Source organism: Colossoma macropomum, unplaced genomic scaffold, assembly GCF_904425465.1.
Source record: "Colossoma macropomum unplaced genomic scaffold, Colossoma_macropomum, whole genome shotgun sequence".
Lineage (NCBI taxonomy): Eukaryota > Metazoa > Chordata > Actinopteri > Characiformes > Serrasalmidae > Colossoma > Colossoma macropomum.
Window position 1 is genome coordinate 9,612 of NW_023495241.1, and position 21,547 is coordinate 31,158.

The 21,547-nt window shown below is 39.5% G+C and overlaps 1 protein-coding gene across 1 annotated transcript; it reads right to left on the reverse strand.

Annotated features, from left to right (window-relative positions):
• Positions 1 to 9,236: 9,236 nt before the first annotated feature.
• LOC118801219 lies at positions 9,237 to 18,172 on the reverse strand. The gene is made up of 5 exons (XM_036561400.1): positions 18,075 to 18,172; positions 14,596 to 14,868; positions 10,199 to 10,483; positions 9,927 to 9,998; positions 9,237 to 9,349 (listed from the first exon to the last, which is right to left on the reverse strand). Exons 1-5 carry the CDS (start codon positions 18,133 to 18,135, stop codon positions 9,237 to 9,239), a joined length of 804 nt encoding a protein of 267 aa, XP_036417293.1. The 5' UTR covers positions 18,136 to 18,172.
• Positions 18,173 to 21,547: the final 3,375 nt, after the last annotated feature.

Genomic DNA, 21,547 nt, shown 5'->3' on the forward strand with positions numbered 1-21,547 from the left:
AATTTTACTTATCATTCCTCTAAATATGACTTATTGCTGTATTTACATTCCTCTTAAACTACCTTTACTAATATAAACTCTGCTGCTCTTAGATTATCTGGAATAATTTAGTCTTAACTCAGATTCTAACCTGTATTCAGACACACAGTGTAACACTAACATTCACACACATGAACAGATGTTTCTACATCAGTGCTGACCACATACATTAAACCTGCCCTCTAATTATATTACATTATAAACTACTGAACCTCTAACTGAGTTCACAGTGTGAATAATTCACACTGATCTCAGTCATTTGCCTCTGAGAGTGAGACTGTAAAAAGCCTTAAACACGGAATGTTCTATTCTTACCTGAATCTTCTTCCTGTAAGGTGGACGTAGGGAGAGGAGTTGGACGTACTGAAAAATGAATAAATTATTACATTAATAAAGTATATGTGTTATTGTCTGTGTAAACTACTAGAGTTTAATTCACGTTCTTTGCCAGGTCAAGTTTTCTTTATTGTCATTCCTCAATATAACTTTGATATATTGGAACAAAATGTTCTTCAGGCCTCAAACACACAACAGCAGGAACACAATACACAGAGTGCAGATATACAACAGTGTGAAATGAGTGTAGAATATACAATAAAACCACCAGAGAATAAACATACAGAACAATAAATACACAAGATAATTAAGACGAGACAGAACAACAAAGCAACATATACAAAAGATCATCACATATATAATCTACTGTAAACCAATACTGTAATAAAAATCAGTTCAAATGAAATTCAGTGTGTCTTTATTATCTCTCTGACTGCAAAGCTGAAGTAAATTCACAGTCTGAAGCTTTAAGACATTTTAATGATGAAGTTTTCAGACTTACCTCCTGCTGTTACAGTGAGCTCCACTGTAGCTCCACTGCAGTAGTATCTACCAGCGTCTGACTGAGAGACTCTGAATATACTCAGTACTAGATTTGCTGATGAGCCGTATCGTCTGTCTGGATCAGCGATGTGTTTGGTCGTCTCTCCATTATGAGTGGTCAGAATGTCCACTCTCTGTCCGTTGATGTCTCTGCTCCAGGTCACTGGGCCTTTAGTTAGTTTTCCACAGTAAAGGATGGCGATGGAGCCCTCTGTCCAACTCACATGTGAAACCTCTGTTAGGAAGAACATGAGAGATTTACTCCATGTCTTTATGTTTATTTTTTTATTTATTTCAAATAAGCCATGAAATTTCGTCACTTTCACTCATCACTGAGTGCGTTTACATGCACTTAATAATAATTAGTATTATTATTATTGGATTATTATTATTATTATTAGTAGTAGTAGTGGTAGCAGTGGTAGTAATAGTAGTAGCTGTATAAGTTTATTGAGTCAGGTTCAGGAAGCGCAGCTCCAGATTTACTATGATGTTAAGAGTGAGTAGTGTGGCAGGATCATGTTTGCTAATTCATAAACGAGGGTGATGGTGTTTTATCACTTGTGTGACGTGACGTGTGTCCATGCTAATATCTCATTTACATATTCCAGTAGCATTTCATAACACAACATAATCCTGCAGTAGTAACACCTGAACTGCTCTGGCGCTAATGCGTAAACAGACATGTTAACATCCTAACATAATATAAATGTAGAAATAAATAAAAATGTAAATAATATTTATTGTTGAGATGCGTGACTTCTTGTGTGCTGATGTTCGTAATCGATCTGTGAATAGAAACCTGAACCTGTGAGAGAAACGCTTTAGTCAGAGGGTCCTATTCATAGCTGACACCAATTCCTCACACTAATAAAGTCATTTCATTACAACTTTTTAATGTGTTTACACGGAGAGTCAGATACAGATAAAAACAATGCCATTAATCAGCAATGTCTAATGTAGAAATCTGGTGTATCAAGCTAGCGTGGTTAGCTCAGCGCTATTGGATTTTAATGTCAGCTGTAGTTTAGTAACAGGCATGTAAGTAACACTCCAAGTTTGTCTTTTATTTTTGTAGCATTAGCCTGATAGAGTTAGCCTTCTGTTGATCTGCTCAGCCTAGCAAGGACAGAGTATGTCTAGATATAAAGAGAATCTACGACCCCATTTCCAAAAAAGTTGGGACGCTGGGCAAAATGTAAATAAAAACAAAACGCAATGATGTGCAAATCATTTTAAAAAAATTGAAAATAGTACAAAGACTGAGAAATTTAATTGTTTTTGAAAAATATATGCCCTTTTTGAATTGATGCCAAAAAAGTTCCAAAAAAGTTGGGACAGGGGAACCCAGTATACATGGTGGTATAGGGGAGCATTAGTGCACATGGCATGGGTGACCTGCACATCTATGTTTCAACATTTAATATGTTGTCTTTGTAGTATTTTCCTTTAAAAATGGGGTTTAAATGATTTGCACATCATTGCATTCTATTTCTATTTACATTCTGCACAGCGTCCCAACTTTTTGGAAATAGGGTTGTAATATATCAACCAGTTACTGTTCAGGTGATGTTTAACAGGCAATTCATTTGGTTGCATTTAATGGTCTGTATAAATGTGCACATGAGGCTGTGCAGATACAGATACGTACATAATCGAGATGTACTTGAACCCAACTGAACTGCTGTTATACTGAAACCTTCATTAATTATAACACATCAAAAAGTGGTTTATGAATATCTGAGGAAAAATCAAATGGAATTACTTACAACATGAAAATCAATTCTTTATTTCGCTGAACTTATTAACAGAGCTGGTGGGCCATTTGACTGACAGACACCCTGTTAGCTAGACGTTAATGGTTAGCGACGTAGCTGATGAATTTGAAGTTAGCTTGGTAGGTGCAGTATTAATAAATGACAGCCCTTACACCAGCACATATTCATTTTAATGCAGATATTCTGACACAGTTAAAATTCTGTGAGACTTAAAAATGACTCCGCAAAGGCTAAAGTGTACTTAAGTCAACTTACCACAATAAGTGATGTATAGCTGTCCGTACAGCAGGAGACACAGTAGAAGGTTCAGCTCCATTTTCTGCTGTAGCATATCAAGAAACGTCTATTTATAGAGTTATTTATGTGATCAGTGACAGGAACTACCTCATCTTTGTGGTTTTTCAACATATAACGAGCTGTTAGTTGTCTCCTGCTAAAAAAGGAACCTGGCATATAACACTACCTACATATATGTAGAAACAGCAGTGCCACAAAGCTCTTGAGACATCACTCTATAGCAAGGCGCTTGCTAAATCCTCCTTATTGAGTAAGTGTCATCATGGAAATCATGGAAATGATCTCTCTTTATTATTATGACCAGCATCAACATTTCTACAATGATTCCAGTCATTGACCAATAACAGCTCCAAAACAGTTTAGATTCATGTGCCTGTTTGCTCCAAACCCAAACAGACCACACACATCAGCATGTAGGCCAAACTAAATGAATAAACTCCCAATACATTCAATTCCAGTGCTTTTATATAAATAGCTCTATATTCAGTTAAGGTCTGGATCATACATTAAGGTCTGAATCAAACATGTGTTACTAAAGCTGAACCTTTACAAAATGAGTAAAAGAAAGTGTGCAAAGCAGGAAAGAGTCTGAGTAACATGAGTTTGTTGACATGTACAAGAGCCAGTGTGAAAGGGTGGACACTACTTGATTAATTGTACTTTGTTAGTTAATTTGTAAGTACTGTTGTGGAAATTTACACTTTACTGTTATTTAACTGTGAAATGGGAGTGTATGGCTGGTGGTGACCCCCCTCCCACCATTTTGTACTTCTATATGTGCCTTTTTTTGCTGGTGTTTAATAAAAGAGCACCTCTCGCAGCAGAATCATAGCCTTTCCTGTGTCTTCACAGTGGTGTCAGAAGTAGGATGGTGCCATCCAATGGTCTGCAGCACTTTAAAGAGCTTCAAGGAGGGCAGTGAGAGAGACAGAGACCTGTGAAAGACTATGACGGTAGGTGACAATGCTGTGAGGCTCCACTGGGAAGACGCCACGGCAAGGTTCAACAGTGCGGAAAGGCCCAATGCCGGAAGTGGTGCAGCGAGGCATGACTGCAGTGGTGGCAACAAGGAAGCCAGGGAAGCGAAACCGTCACCACCAGGACACCCTGCCAGGTGGTTCCCTGAGCCTGGGCTAGCAGGTAAATGGATGCTGGCAAGGACATTTAGTAGCAGCCGCAGGCTGTGGGTTGATTGCAGAGTGGACTACAGATGGCTCATCGTGCTCGCCATCATGGGCTTGCTGATATTTCTACTTTGACCAAGTGGACTCACACACACCGAGAGGAGCACACCAAGTTTCTGGAAGGCAATCATTGTCCGACTGAGGTCAGTTACCAGGCTGGTAGGCCGCTGGGTCTGTCGACCTGTGGGGGGCTATGTAGCAACCTGTTACTGGATGTGCTGCCTCTGAGAAGCCTGTAGAAACATGCAGCGTCATAGCCGGTTGGCGTATGCAGCACCAGTGCCAGTGGATGGAAAGCAGGTGTGTCAAAGAAACATATTCTGATGATGCTCCATTACTTTTGGATTGCCTGTCTTTTTAAAGGGAAAAACAATGGCAAGACCAGCACTTCATGGCAAACAGGAAAACTGCACGGCACTGTTCATGCTTTATGTTTGATAATATCATGAAATATTTTGGTGGAGTTAATTAGGAATTCATATAAGTTTGGAACACAAAAATGAAATACATCATCATCTTTTATTATCAATAAACACATGCCTTATATGAACAACCAGTTAACTCATGACATTGTCCAATGCGTCCTTGGCTGTTTTAAATTATAATCTGATTAGAACTTCTTGATAGTGAAATCTGCAGGCGGCAGGATGTTTAGAAGGGCCGATAGTAAATTTATGGCTGAGTGCTAAAGACACGTCTCTCAACCCCCATCTACCCTCCCCCTTTTGGCAACCTGGAGCAGAAGTGGGGGAAGAGGGGATGGCTCACCTCAAACAGACCTACTATTGACTCAGAGGTCTGAAGACTTACTTTTGCTTTTGACTAACAGTTTGGGTGCAACTTAATAGACCCTCATGCCACCCTTTTTAAACATCGTGAAGAGACCTTTGGACATCACGGGAATAAATTTTGGACAAATAAATTATAACTTTTGAAAACTCCTTTCTCTCTCTCACGCACACATCTCACCTCCCCCATAAAGAGAGATACCTCTAGCCAAAACAGATAAGGCCAAGATGGCCCATTAATCAGCCCTGGTTGAGACCTAATGGCCCCTCACAAGTCTCTTAGCAGAGAGTCCTATGCATCATAGTAGTTTGTCTAGTGTAGTGGGTAACACCTCAGCCTTCTGTGCTGTAGACTGGGGTCCTTGGGCAAGACTCCTAACACTACCTTCGCCTACCTGTGTAAAATGATCAAATTGTAAGTTGCTCTGGATAAGACCATCTGCCAAATGCTGTAAATGTAATTGTAAATTCCTTAAGACTCCTTAGAAACTCTGCTTCATTAAAACTATGAAACACCAGTCTTGATCAAATGACTCTCTTTAATCAAACTGTGAAGAACACCTCTGTTATTGTTAACATGCTGCATTGTCATACAGGAATCGATTAATCCCTGCCAGAGGTGAATTAATACTAAACCCTCTGCACTTAGTAGTTATTTTAATTCTTGAATTGTAACCCTGTTTCATTGATCTAGGTTATTGTGTTGATCTTTGATCATTTGTAACTGTGTTCATTTCATTAATTTTATTCATTTTTCATTTATTTCAGAAACATGCAATCCACGTTTCATAATCAATAATCTTATGTATCTGCTTTTCTTGCAAGTCTTCGTGTAGTGTTATTAGAAGTAGGATTATAAAGTTTGTAGCATGTGTGACCATGTATACTTTAATCATAGTTTCTGCCAACATATCTACAGAAATATTGATGATAGTGTACTCACTTATTTTACTCTGAGTTACTATGTAACTTTTCATTTAAGCATTGTTTAGAAATGGTAGCGTGACATAACTTCGGAATTGTCTTTTAACAGTTTCATTCCTTTGTCTAAGTACTTCATATTAGAGTTAAGGATTCAAATAATTGTACGTAACCATGATATGAAATACAATACAATAGTCACTATGGAAATAGTAATGTTTTATATATGAAATCGCATGCTTATAATTTTCTCTTACTTAGCACACCCCAAATCTCTGATGTATTGTGTGACACTTGAGTAGCAGACAAAGAAATTGCATATTCATTATATGCAACCACACAAACCAACCGAAACCTTTTTCCCCGCCTTAGCTCCGCCTCTCAAAGTTCTTTCCTTAAAGCCAGCAAACAGGAAGTTTGGCCAGAGAAGAGTTGGTCGAAGGAAGCGTGACAGCCAACATGTAACCACAAAGAAACTGCAAGTAAAGAAACCCGCTCTCCTTCTCTTTTTGCACTTCAGTTTAGTTCTGCAGATCTTAAAAGTTAGTTGTTTGTCTTGTGTCTTAGTTCGTTTTGTTTCATTTACTCAGTAGTGCTGGTAACTGTAATGTTAGACTATTAAAGAGCTGCATCTAGCTGTGTTTGTTTTCCATGTTTCCTCAATTCATTTTGAAAGTCTAATTGGCAACAATAGGTCACTGTGAACATAGTTTAAGAGCAGAAACAGAAGCAAACACAGTGCTGACTGAAATCCACCTTGAGAGTGTTCTCCAGTGACCCCAGCGAGAAGTGGCAGCCCGACTCCACCGATCAAACTCTGCGAGCATCCTGGAAGGGCTTCATTCTCCACCAAGAGGTCAGCATAAGCCAGCTGGAAGCCTACCTGGACCTCTCTGGTCCACTCAGATGTTCTTCGGCTTTTGACCACCGGACCGTTCTTCAGCGCACCCGAGTAGGCGGCTTCTCGTCCTCAGCGCGGTGCCCAGATGCCCAGGTCTTAGACTCACTCACACTGCTCTTTTGTGATCTCAGTCTCACTGATTTTGCTCTGCCTTTTATCCAAACTTAGGCCAGTTTTACGCTAGCATTTAGTATTGTTCTGCTCGCTGCTCCAAAGCCACATTACTAAGAGAATCAGCTAATTTCAGTACGTTTGTTCGATGAATTCAATACCTCTGGATACTTTTCATAGCTAGGAATCAAATATTTAGTGCCTAAATACCTTTGTAATCCATTATTTCGTGCTTATATACCTCTAGCTGCATCACCATGTGGTATGGCGCCTGCACCGTGTCCTGCCACAAGACACTCCAGCACATCGTGAGAGCAGCTGAGAAGATCGTTGGCACCTCCCTCCCCTCCCTCCAAGAGATATACAGCTCCCGTCTCACCCGAAAAGCCCTCTGCATGGCTGGTGATCCCACTCACCCACTACACAGCTTCCTCAGCCTGCTGCCATCAGGCAGGAGACTGCGGAGTCTCCGGGCCAGGACCAGCAGACTGGGGGACAGCTTCATCCACCAGGCTGTCAGGATGCTGAACTCTCTCCCTACTTTGCCCCCCCCTCCTTCTGCACACACACAGAGTTTGGACCCAAACACAGGTTCCTGACCCCACTCCCCAATACTGAACTCTGACAGTACTGGTCAAACACAGCTTCCTGACCCCCACTCCCCAATACTGAACTCTGACAGTACTGGTCAAACACAGCTTCCTGACCCCCACTCCCCAATACTGAACTCTGACAGTACTGGTCAAACACAGCTTCCTGACCCCCACTCCCCAATACTGAACTCTGACCTTCTCAGGGACTGTTACGCACCCATCACTTTCTGTTATGCACTCATCCCTTTAACAGCGCCATAAGCTCAGTCTAATTGCACTGCTGTTTATATTTGCACTATTTTTACCCACAGACCTTAATCTGTTTGTGCCTCATGTCACTTTAGTGTTAATTTCAGGACCTTCTGTATTTATATTATTTTTTATTATTCTATTTTTCTACAATTAGTTTATTATTATTTTTACGATTAATGTTTAGTGTTTTTTGGTGTCTATTTAAATTCACACTTTTCCTGTTTACTGTCTATTTAATGTTATTGCTACACCATGGGGTCTGAGAGTAACGCTGGATTCCTCACTGGAATTTGATTAAAACATCAATGTCTTACAGTAAATGGGAAATTAGTTGCTTTAGAGGCCTTGTCCCTGCTACAACATACGCATAGCACACACAAAGCACAGTCAGTGCAGTGCAGTTTTCCAGTTTGCCTTGCAGTGGTGTTGTTGACAGGGTTTTTCTCTTTAAAAATGCAGACGATCCAAAAGTAATATAAGAAAAAAGTAAATTTACATCAGAGAAGTACATGCAGGGTGTTGTGAGGCAAAATAGTCCCAACGGAAACTTTTTTTAAGATTCACTATTATATTACTATGATCAATATTACACATAAAACTCAGAAGACGTGTAGCTTCACTGGTGGTTTTGGATAAAAATGTCTATATTTGTGTTGTAGACATTGTGACACCTGGTTCCTATCACCACTGTAAAGAAACCCGAGTCGGTACATTTCTCTACAACAAACTGTTTCACATCAAACCAATCTAAATGAAACCAGTGGTAGTTCGAAGTGCTTTACAGACAGGTGGTAAAACTTAACAGTAATAGAAGAAATTATGAGTGTTCATTTAAAACCATATAAAAAATGACACAGATCAAATTTGAAAGAAAAATACCAAGGAAAGGTAGAATTGTATTTAAATGCTAATTGGTCATACATTTTCAAATTTCTAAAAGTGAGCACTGAGCTCATTTTATGGAAGGTATTTACAGGTCAGTATCTGCAGATCTAAGATCATAAACAGACACTCTGTGATGTAAGCAAAGCTTCAAGGTCTTTCAGAGCCATAAAAACTAGTAGCAGAACTTTAAAATCTATCCTAAAAGATACAGGCATCTAGTCAGAGCTAATATGAGCCCTGGGTTTTGTTGTTGTTTGGACTCATGCTGCCAAATTTTGTACGAGTTTTAGTGGCTGTATTGTTTTCTTAGCAAGTCCAGTAAGAAGATCATTACAGTGATCAAGTCTGCTATAACAAATGTATCACTCTGCATCGCTCAGAGATAGAAAAGGCTGAAATTTAGCAACATTTCTCAAATGATAAAAAGCCACTTTAGTCATTGGAACAATAGTTTTTAATAACTCCAATTAACTCATAATTACAATTAATTCTACATAAATTGTTAGGTAATGAAAACCTTTGTAGCTGATTTATAAAAGAAATATTACCTTATATAATAAATGAATTAAGTACATTTCAGCATAATTTTTGTTGTATAAGCTTTGCTTCTACTGGCTTGAGGGGCCTTCTTCTCCATCTGAGGGGCTGAGCTGGGCTGCCTCCTTCCCTGCTGTCCAGTCTGTCTGTCTATTCTGGTGGAGGATCACTCTGCCTGCAGCTACTGTAGCCAGAAGAAACATCAGAGCAGCCAGACCAACTCCACCAAACATCAGCACTGTCTCTACCACACTCACTCCATCGAGAGAGAGAGAGAGAGAGAGAGAGAGAGAGAGAGAGAAACAGAAGGGGGGGGGTATAACAGAAAATTTAGACTGCCATAGTAGAGGGATGGATGCAGGATATTGTGAGGCAAAATAGTTACCAAAGAAAACAATTATTACAACAATTATTATCCCCGTCATCAACATTACATATAAAAGTCAGAAGACTCGTGTAGGTTCACCAGTGGTTTTGGACAGTAAATCAAACATCTGTATTTGTGTTGTAAACATTGTGACCCCTGGTTACCATCACCACCACTGTAAAGACTTCAGAGTCTTTACCATGAACCTTTTCACACTAAACCACTCTGAATGACTCTGCTTACATCTCAATGATTCAATTATGCAGACTTAAAAAGTGGGAATTGCCTTTTAACTTCAATCATGTTTTTTTTCGGGTTCTTCTGATTTATAGAAACTAGATTTGATGAAAGTAGAATACCCTTTTAATTCAGAGAAAAAACAGAGAAAATGTACCTGTAGGTGTTGTGGTATATTCAGTGTGCAGGAGGCTGGATGCAGTAGTTAATAATGCATCTGAAGACACAGCTGTGATCCACAAAACCATTATTAGGTGATATACAATTAACATATCACAAATTAACCATTTTTTTGCAAAGCCTAAATGTGCTTCTGCTGTTCTGCGGGTGTGTTTTGTCCATTCCAACCTTGTTCACAACCGTTGGAAAAAGTATCTTGATATTTTTTGCCGTATTGTCCAATCATACTTGAAATTAATTTCTACTCACCTTTTAATGGCGCAGGATTCACTGTGAGATTCACTACAGGAGCAGAGTTACAGTAGTAAATCCCAGAGTCAGAGAGAGAGACGCTCTTTATTATGAGTGATAAACTACTAACTACACTGTATCTGTTTTCTGGATCAGGTCTGTGTTTCTGGGTGATTTCTCCATTTTCAGCACTGAGGATATCTGATCTTCCTCCATCAGTGTCTTGACTCCAGATCACTTTACCCTCATTTATACAGGGCAGGATGACGTCTCTCCCCTCTGTTTCACTCTGACTGATGAAGGCTGACAAAACAAATATGCAAATATTATTTGTGATACAGATTTCTTAAATTCTTCAACGCCTTTATTTGTATATATATATTATATATATATATATATATATATAGTAACAATATTGTACGATTATTTAGCTTTCTAGACATTTTTTTTTATTTTTATCCAATTTTCTCTCCAATTCCACCCACTAGTTAGGACTCCCACAATGCTGTCAACGCTAGGAGGGTGAAGGCTAACACAGACTTCCTCCGAGACCTGTGAAGCGCCACTGCATCTTTTCGAACTGCCGTTCACACAATGTCATTGGACAGCTGAACGCGCTGGGAGAAAAAGCGCCAACCGACAGTTCTGTTGCATCAGCTAACAGACGCCTGCACTGACTAGCATCACGTTGAGTGATGGGGGAGAAGGAGGTGCCATCCTACCCAACCAGAGAGCGAGGCCAAATGTGCTCTGTAGGACTCCTGGCCATGGATGGCTGTAGCATCACCAGGGATCGAACTCACGATCACCTGATGATATGGCCAGCGTTTAGACGGTTGCACCACTCAGGAGCCCTTTCTAGACATTTTTACTTGTTATAAGTAATTTTACCTAAAGACAGTGTCCTTTTCCACTGGCAGATCATTTTGTTTAAGACATGCAGTACTGTGCAAAGATCCTTAATTTATTTAATCTTCACTGACAACAGCCATTAGGTACAAGTTTTTCACTTTTCCGCATCAGCAAAAAAAAAAGCTTCTTGACAGCTACACATCCTTTCAGACCCATAGTGCTGAGTCGTCTTCTCACATTGGAAGGATGGACAGAAACACCTGTGGATGTTTTCAGATCTGAAGCAGCTTGATTTTCTCCTCTCTCTCAAAGATGAAAGCTTTGCTGTTTCTCTGATGGCGACGGTGGCCTACCAGGTCTTCCAGGTGGTTGTTAGGAGCCCCATTTTCTTTATAGCTTTTAATCATTTTTTGTTTTCACTTATTTTTCTTTGGCATTCTCCTTCCTTATGCAAGTGGATTATCCAGATGTGATAAATATTTCAGTTATAAATGGTAAAATCCAAGAATTCAAGAGACACAGCTTCTACAGATAAACCTTCCATACATACTACCTTTTCTTCCATCACATTTCTACAGAGGTTCTTCTTCTTGGTCCCAAAGCTGCTTATTACACACCAGGGGGTTCAACCTGAGTGAGAATCGACCTCATGACCCTTATATTCATAGTTGAGAGTGCTAAGTGTCGAAAATAGGGAATGGGCTCATGCACAGAGCAACTAAGAGCAACTTGAGAGAACACTCAAGAGATTTCTTTATATATATATATATATATATACATAATATACTTTTGCTGGGAATCAATCATTACCTCTTCTACTAGGAACAGCTCCCAAACCAGCCTTTCGTTCCCTCTTGAAGGCTCTAATGAGCTCTGGGTTTTAGATGTGCCTGGCCAGTACCCAGCATCAACAATTAGGGCCTCTGGAATGATTGGCTCTGGAGAGGGACTGGCAGATGATGTAGGCCACTGCCTGGAGAGTGCGTCGGGCTTGATGTTTTTGGAGCCCAGTTGGTAAGAAAGAACAAAATCAAACTGACTGAAGAACAATGCCCACCTGGCCTGATGGGGGTTAGGCTGCCTGGCCTGCTGGATATAAGCCAGGTTCTTGTGATCCATTCAGACAAGAAGGGAATTTTGGTGCTAGCAACTCATGATCCCCAACATCATAGTTGCACTTGGGTCGGGCGAGCCAGTAAGAATAAAATGCGCAGGGGTGGAGTTTATGGTCCTCCCTGGAACGCTGAGATAGGACTGCCCCTACGCCTACAAGAGAAGCATTGACCTCTACTATAAATGATATGCTTGGGTTGGGGAGACGTAGTACCAGAGCAAAGATCAAGAGGCGTTTGAGTTTATCGAAGGCTTTCTGGGCTTCTGTGGTCCACAGAAAACACCCCATGCCCTTCTTGGTCAGGTCAGTTAGCAGGGTGGCTACCATAATAAAATTCCATATGAACCTACGGAAAAAGTTGGCAAAGCCCAGAAAGCTTTGAACTAGCCGAACTGATGTGGGTCGTAATTTTCACCAGGTTCATGCTCAGCTGGTTATTGGATACCACAAGCCCAAGATGGACTTCTCGAGCTTTACATAGAGGTTGTTCTCCAATAAAAACTGGAGTACCCGGCGAACGTGAACTTGAATGAGAACCTTGTTTATGAAATTTTGGAACACAGCTGGAGCATTCATCAGCCCGAGCAGTTTGACAAGGTACTTGTAATGGCCAGTGAATGTGATAAATGCTGTCTTCCACTTGTCTCCATGATCAAATTAGATTATAGGCACTGCGACAGTGCCTCAAAGCCTGCGGCAGTGCCTTAAAGGCCGAGGTCATCAGAGACAGCAGGTAATGGTTCCTGACCGTAATTTTATTAAGTTCCCTGTAATCTAGGCAGGGTCGAAGGCCGGCATCCTTCTTCCCTACAAAAAAAAGGCTCCTGCTGGGGAGGATGAATTAAGCCCAGAGCTAGTGCCTCCTTAAATGTACTCCTCCATGGCCGCTTTCTGAGGCCCCCAGAGGGAGAACAGCCTTCCTCGAGGGAGCGCTAAGGGACGAACCACCTGGTGGACAATAGGGGTTGGTCTCAAGTGCAGAGCAACTAAGGGTCTGTAACCGCCATACCATATAAGCCAGGGAGCCCTCTGCTTTTTGGATGTTCCAGCAAAAAGCCTTAACAAGCTTCAGTTAGTCCAGAATGTTGTAGCCAGAGTCCTTACAAAAACAAGTTTGACCATATTAGTCCAGTTTTTTCAAACCCACACTGGTTGACATGGTTATGGTGAACTGGGAGTGCTGGTGCTGTCACCCTACTGCTTTCAGGTTTGTCGACGGTGGAGCGGAGGGGCGCCTACATCTCTTATGTCTCTCTTAACTTCTGGCTCTCCCTTTTAGTGAGGCTGTAATAACTAGACCTGCAGGAGTATCTGCTGCACTCTGTTAACACTGCATAATGTAATCAGTCTGTCTTCAAAGAACTGTCTGTGTGTTTCATCAAGATGAACAGCTGCCCATCCTGTGCATCTGATGCTGTTGCTTCATCTGCCTTGATCAGGTGCCCACTGCTGACCTGCTTTCTGGACCAGTCTGACCACCATGGAGCTTCCTGCTGTACAACACTGTGTATTAACTGACCCTTCTTATAATACTGCTTCATTTTTTAATCATAGACATTGTTTTTCCTGCTTTTTCCGTTGTTCGTATCTTATACTAATAGTCAAACCTCATTCTCTGCTAATATTGTTTGCTATCCGGTGTCGACCAGAGGAGGATGGGTTCTCCTTTTGAGCCTTGGTTCCTCTCAAGGTTTCTTCCTCTTGCTGTTAGGGAGTTTTTCCTTGCCACTGTTGCCATAGGCAATGCTCATGGGGGCTTGGACCTGGATTGTTCTGTAAAGCTGCTTTGTAACAACATCTGTTGTAAAAAGCGCAAAATAAATAAACTTTGACTTGACAACAGTTTTTCAGGACATTTAAACAAAAGTCCAAAAAAGTGGAGACTTGTAGATAAAACCTTCAGCAACAGCTTTAAAATAACCGACTGTAAATTCTATGTAATTGAAAACAAAATTTACAGTTTTACCAAGAATTAATTCTAAATACTGATGCAGGCTGGAACATGTTTAATGCATGTTCAGTGTAACTGGACTCTTCAGTTCAGCATCTAAGAACCAAAATTCAGTCACAAAAAAAACAATAGAACCACTTTGCTTTCTCTTTTTACCCTTTTCTTCTTGTTTTTTGTATTTTTCTTTTGTCTTTATAAAATGCCGGTACCAACAAGTGTGCCTGTTTGGCACTGATTACACCTTGGTATTCTAGGATTTTGAGTCTCCCGGAGTAACAGTGCCTCGCCACCGTCGCCTTCTGCTGGCAGCCGGCAGCACAAGCATGCCCTTTACAGGTATAACTGTTTTGACCAAATCTGTGTTATATAATAAATAAAAATCAGATATTCATTATTAGTTGTTCAGATAAGATTTTACGATCACTCTGACAGCAAAGCTAAAGTAAATTTACTTTGTGGGGCTAAAACACATTTTCATGATGTAGTTTTCAGACTTACGTGGTGACACAGTCAGTTTCACTGTAGCTCCACTGCAGTAGTATCTACCAACGTCTGACTGCGAGAGTCTGAATATAATCAGTGCCTGATCTTTTCTTGAGTCATAGTGCCTGTCCGGATCAGCGATGTGTTTGGTCGTCTCTCCATTATGAGTGGTCAGAATGTCCACTCTCTGTTCATTGATGTCTCTGCTCCAGGTCACTGTACCATTAGCTAGGTTTCCACAGCGAAGGATGGCGCGGCTTCCCTCTGCCTGACTTACATGTGGAATATCTGATAGGAAGAACATCAGAGATGTGAAGTATAATGTATTTCTTCCATTTAAATGATGCACTATATTACTGAACTGTACAGACTCTATTAGCACAGATAAAACTACAGTTCCTGCCAGAGATCTGCTGCATTTATCATGTTTCTTACACTGAAGATCAAACATAGACTGTAGCAGGAAAATCCATTAATTATATACAGATTTCAAAAAAGCAGCAGGAATCTTAAAACGATTAGATGTAAAATTCACAGCTGTTACAGCATTTAAGTTTCTGAACACTGTGATTTTGATAAATCATTAAAAGGTAAATTTATCTTTGAACAAATTCAGAATCAAATGTTTTAGAAGGATATAGGTTCAAGTGCATGGAGTACAAAATTAATTAAAGTAAATAAATACAATAATCAATAGCTTAATAGTAATACATAAATTATTGTAAAATAAAAGGTGAGTATAAATAAAGAAATGGCAAAACATATCTCTGAATAAAATAATGCAATTATTCAATCATATATAAAAGCTTAACTATTTGCTCCCCAAGTACACCCCAGTCATCAACCGTGTGAAACCCACAACAAGATGTGAGAGGATCTGGATGGAAGGGGCTGACTCCTTTCTTCAGCAACAGTTCCAGCACACAGACTGGAGTGTATTTGCAGCCCAGGCCATCAAAGACTCTAATACCAACATTGACATCTACACCAACTCTGTCCTGGATCATGTCAACAGCTGTGTGACAACTCACAAAATAATAAATAAGGACTTTACCAAAATAATAAAGAATTTCTCTGTTCATCCAGGGCTTCTGATTCCCTAATGTGTGCCAGTGCCAAAGCAGTCGACTGCTTCAGTTCTGAATGATTTCTGCCCTGACACGCTCACCTCCATCATCTCCAAGTGCTTTGAAAGACTAGTTCTTTTTCAATTGAAGTCCTGTTTGCCTGTTGCACTGGACCCAAACCAGTTTGCCTACCGCCTCAACAGGTCAACAGAGGATGCCATTTCCACGGTGCTCCACACTGTACTGACCCACATGGACTGTCAAAACTCATATGTCAGAATACTGTTTATTGACTTCAGTTCAGCATTTAACATGGTGATCCCCTCCAAGCTGATCTTAAAGCTCGGTATCAGCACATCTCTGTGCAATTGGATTCTGGACTTCCTGACTAACAGACCTCAGTCTGTTAAGTTAGACAAATTCTTCTCCTCCCCCCATCACCCTGAACGCCAGCATTCCACAAGGCTGAGGGCTGAGCCCTCTTCGGTGCTCCCTGTTCACCCATGACTGTGTTCCCGTTTATGGCTCTAACTCCATAATCAAGTTCGCGGATGATACCATGGTGATAGGTCTGATCAGAGGTGACAGTGAGATGGCCTACAGGGACAAGGTGCAGCACCTGAAGGCATGGTGTGATGTCAACAAACTGGCGCTCAACACCCAGAAAAAAACCAAGGAGATCATAGTGGACTTCAGGAGATGTAGGAGACAGGCACATGTCTGGCTTCAAGTTCCTTTGTATTCACATCTCAGATGATCTCACCTGGTCCTTCAATTCCTCCATCATGGTCACTGGTGAACTTTTACTGCTGTACCATTGAGAGCATACACACAAATTGCATCTCAGTGTGGTACAGCAACTGCTCCGCATCTGACCGCAGAGCGCTCCAGCGGGTGGTGAAAGCTGCCCAACGCATCACCGGTGGCCAGTTACCCTCCATTGAACATTTCAGTTACCCTCCATTGAACATACCCTCCACAGAACATTTTCCACAAGCGCTGTCTGAGCAGGGCAAGGAACATCATCAAGGAAGTTTCTCATCCTAACCATGGACTTTTTACCCTCTTCCTATCTGGCAGGTTTTACAGAAGCCTCTGCTCCTGCACCAGCAGGCTCAGGAAGAGCTTCTTTCCTGAGGCTGTGACCCTGCTGAACTCCACACCGTCACTTTAACTGCATCTTTGCACTCACTGCATGGTTACTGTACTTTATATCCTAGTATTATTGTGTAACAGAAAAAATAACACTTTATTTTAAGTAAACCTATTTTAGTAGAATTCGCCAGAATTAGTTCTAAAAGAAAATACAATTGAATGTACCTCTGGATGAGCCACGTGAAGCAACATGAAGCACTGCTCTTTTGAGCATGCAGGTCGGTTTATGAGCTGATGTGTTCAGACTGACGTCACCTACAGATCACTCTTAAAAGATACTGTGAACAGCCGAACAAAAAAATTCGATTTGGTGAGAAAATCAGATTTGGGTCACTTTTACCTGCTGTGTGAACACAGCCTAATTAAATTATTTTTTTTCTTACTTTTTTTCTTTGTTAAATGAGTGATAACAAAGTCAAATTTTCATTGTTTTTGCAAAGGTTATGCTACATCACCTTTATTTATAGATATGTCCATATTTTTTAATGAAGAGCTAAATATTTAATGGGGTGGAAGAAGAATACACCATTACATGAACAAGAATCACAGTAGGTTCTGATGGGAGATGGGAGAGTCAGTCACATTTTTCCAGAATGACTCTGTTTGCTGAAGAAATAGGCAACGTGATGTAACATGCGTTACATACAAGCTTGAACTGCAGTCACTGCGTAGGAGAAACAGAGAGCAGTTCAGCTCACATTTTTTTTCTTGCAAACATGGAAATGTATTGTGGCACTAGCAGTAAATGATGTGAAGAAGTTAAAATAATCAAACATATGAGCTTTATTTAAAGTTAAAAGTGAAAGAAGTAGCAATATTGAGTCAGAAAAAAATGACAACAGAGTAAAACATCTTGTGTGTGCTGCTATGAGTCACCTTGGAAAGCCTGAAATGATCATTTAAAACTCAGAGGCGTCAGGTCAGGACTGAACTGCTGTCATCGTAGTGTAGGTTTCATTGTTTTTTGAATATCTTAAGAATAATCAAATGGATTTGAACACCAACATGAACATCAATGCTTTATTGAGCTTAATTTATTAACGGAGCTGGTGGACTATTTGACTGACGGACCATGTTAGCTAGATGTTAATGTTTAGTGACTTATCAAATAATTTAGAAGTTAGCTTCTTGGATTTAGTGATTTTACTAAATGACAGCCCTTACACACCTTACACATCATTTAATGTAGATATTTTGACATTTTGAAATTACTGTGAAACTAAAAAACGACTCCACAGGGACTGAAGTGTATTAATATTTCAGTCTACTTACCACAGTAAGTGATGTATAGATGTCCGTACAGCAGGAGACACAGTAGAAGGTTCAGCTCCATTCTCTACTGCAGGCTTCTGTTATCAGATGTCTCTATATTATTAGTGACAGGAACTTCTTCTTCTAATCTTTCAACATATTCCCCTTAAACTAGCTGTTAGCCACCTCTTGCAAAAAAGGAACCCAGTGCAAACCACAACCTACACATATGTAAAAACAGCAGTACAAAGCAAAGATGCAGCAAAGACGCAAAAGCTTTTTATTAAATCTATTTTTCCTGTTTTTAAACATCAGTCTATAACAAGGCACTTCCTGACTATTGAATGAGTATAATTTTGGAAATTATGGAAAGGAGTTCTGCAAAATTTAATTAGCATTCTTTTAAGAAAGATTACTGGTCAAACAAAATGGACTAAAATTGGCTAAACTTCATCTGTTGTCACATTTCAAACTCAGTTCATTAATGTTTCTTCAACATGATTTACTAATTGTGATTTAATTTGTCTTAAGAGTTGGTTTAAAAGTGGTCACTGTAGTATCCAGTCAGTTGAGAACCACACGTTGCATTAGAGAATACGGTAACTAGTCATGGGCAGTGTATGGTACATGATGCTTGAGTGATTTCAGAGGGTGTATTTGTTACAAATGGACACCAGAAGTTTCTAAAGATAAGCTTAAGTGCTCTATTAACACGACCAACGTCCAAACAAAAGTCACTATTTACAGTCCTGGGAAAAAAATATTAAAATAAGAGACAGCAGATCAAACACATAACAATCTACAAGTGTATGAAAATCTGAATGTCAATGCTAAACTAGCTGTCATAAAACTACATACTAGATGTAAATGCATGTGCACTTGCACTCCAATGGTAGAGCTCAATCAGAGTGAAAATTATCATAAAGTCCAAAGCAGATTTCTCTACTTTGACAATTTGCTTACACCTGTGTACGTATGGAGAGCAAAAATAAATATAAATAATACACAGGAATCTAAGTTGCACCAGAGAAAGCCCTGAATGTCTCTAAGGCTACGTTCACATTACCAGTTTGAAGTGGCACAAATCTGATTTTTGCCCTGATGTGATCCGATGTTTTCAGGGCTGTGTGGACACAAATCTGATGTTTTCAAATCCGACCTGAGCCACTTTCATATGTGGTCCTAAATCGGATACATATCCGATTCGTGGCCATGTGACCTTAATGTGACACTCAGATCAGAATTCATGTGCTTCTTTTCCACTTGCATCGTCATTCAGCGTTACCATGGCAGCAGCGTCGAACAGAAGTTAAAGCCTGTAAACGGTGGAAAAGCAGCTCATCTCACCTTTTTCACCTCCGTCTCGCTCTAATAATAAAGCTGAGAGCTGTTTGTTGATGATGCACGTGATTCATTCATGTGACGTTACTGAGTAGGATGTGCTCATGGGGGTCATTTCAGGACGCCGGTTCGTTCACATTAATGACAGATTTGCATCACTTACCTAACGAGTGTGAACCATCGTATCAGAGAGATCGGATTTGAGCAAAAAAATCGGATTTGAGCAATGAGGCTTGTAATGTGAACATAGCCAAAGGTGCTTTTTAGCCCTCTCATAATGGAAGGCGAGCCTGTGTGGTCATTTACAAACCTGTTCATAACACAACATCCATAAGGCACAAAGAAGGAATACTACAACTAGGCTTGTTACATTGTGTATTATCTTGTGGCGTCCGCACGGGCTGTGCAGCCATGGGGACTTTGGTGGGTGTGGCCATGCAAAGCAGCTCTCACATACACCACGCTCCCACATTAAAAAGACATTTGTGAGTCAATGTTGTTGTTTTACTTTACCACTCCCAGAAGGGTTCAGTCAGCCAAGAGCGAGGCAGCTGCTAGTATAGTAAGAGAACACAGTGTAAGATATCTGTGTGGTCTATTTTTAATCCTTATGCTATTGAGCAATACAAAATATCCAGGGTCTTTTGCATGTTCCCAGGTGCACCTTTATGGGCATATATATATATATATATATATATATATATATATATATATATATATATATAGTTACAATGCATATTATATACATGATAACATGATTCAGTCATGTGCAAAAGTTGGAATACCTTGTTCAGATGAGGTTTTGTTGATTTTCTAAGTGAAAATAAGGTAACACATCTTCTACAGGGAAAAAAAATACAAGGATTTTTTTTCTACAAGTTTTAGCGCTTCATTTCTATATATTTGCTGAATTTACTGTACTGAAATGCAATAAAACAATATAGATATTTTGTGCAATTAAAAGGACAAAAGCATTTGGTTTATGTTTTTCTTTTTAAAAGTGTTAAATTCAACAAATAAACAGTAACTGTACATTAAAATGTGCAGAAATGTGTTCTCTGTGGAGAATGTATACTTATTTTCACTTAGAAAATCTATAAAACATGCAATTTGACAAGATGCACCCAAAGTTTTGCATTATAGTATGAATTTTTCAGTAGCTACTTTGAATTCATAACCTATTATGAATCATTCAGTAAATGCAATAAATTATTCAGTGACTGTTATTAATTATTTTGTGACTACTCTGAAAAATTCAGTAACTGCTAGGAAATATTCAGTATCTATTATGACTTGTTAGTAAATACTATGAATAATACAGTAACTAATATGAGTGATTCAGTAACTTATATAAATTATTCTGTAACTATGGGAAATATTTCGCAATATCAAGCTCAAAATATGACAATAACCACCTTGCAGTTGCACAGCTGAAGACTTGTTAAATGGAAGATTGTCAAAAAATGACACTTTCAAAACTGGAACAATTTGTGTCTTCAGTCCCCAAATGAAAAGGAAAGTGTTGTTAAAAGGAAAGGTGATTTAACACAGAGGTAAACATTCGTCTGTCACAATTTTTATGGAATGTATTGAAGGCATCACATTTGAAATGAGCATTTATTTAAAAACCAATGGAGTTTATCAGGCACGACATAAAACACTGTTTTTTGTACCATTTTAATTTAATACAGGTCAAACATAATTTACAAATCACTGCTTTCTGTTTTTATTAGCATTTCACATATTATCACATATTAACATATACCATAATCTCAAAGTCAGATCCTGGAGGGCCAGAGCTCTGCATAGTTTTGCATTTTTCTGCTCTTACACAACTCATTGTTTCACCTTACTGTTTCATTATGATACTAAATCAGTGTCATTCAACTGAATCAATAAGTCACCATTCATTCCACTCAGTAATCACTTGGTCAACAGAAAAAATACTATTTAAAATCAATTAATGAAGCACACATGGAATTACAACTTGATAATGCTGAATGATTAATGGAATTACAACTTGATAATATTGAATGATTAATAATTAAAAACAAATCACTACACAGAATAATGGTGACGAACCATGCACTGACAAATGTTTTTGTAAAATTAAAAGAAATAATTAACAGACTAAGTTTATAACAGAGAAATCT

Excerpts from the sequence above, each read along its gene's own strand:
- LOC118801219 (XM_036561400.1), bottom strand. The coding sequence starts at position 18,135 with ATGGAGCTGAACCTTCTACTGTGTCTCCTGCTGTACGGACATCTATAC. Across the intron at positions 14,869-18,074 it reads TCTATACATCACTTACTGTG|ATATTCCACATGTAAGTCAG; the intron begins GTAAGTAGACTG and ends TCTTCCTATCAG. Across the intron at positions 10,484-14,595 it reads GAAACTGACTGTGTCACCAC|CCTTCATCAGTCAGAGTGAA; the intron begins GTAAGTCTGAAA and ends TTGTTTTGTCAG.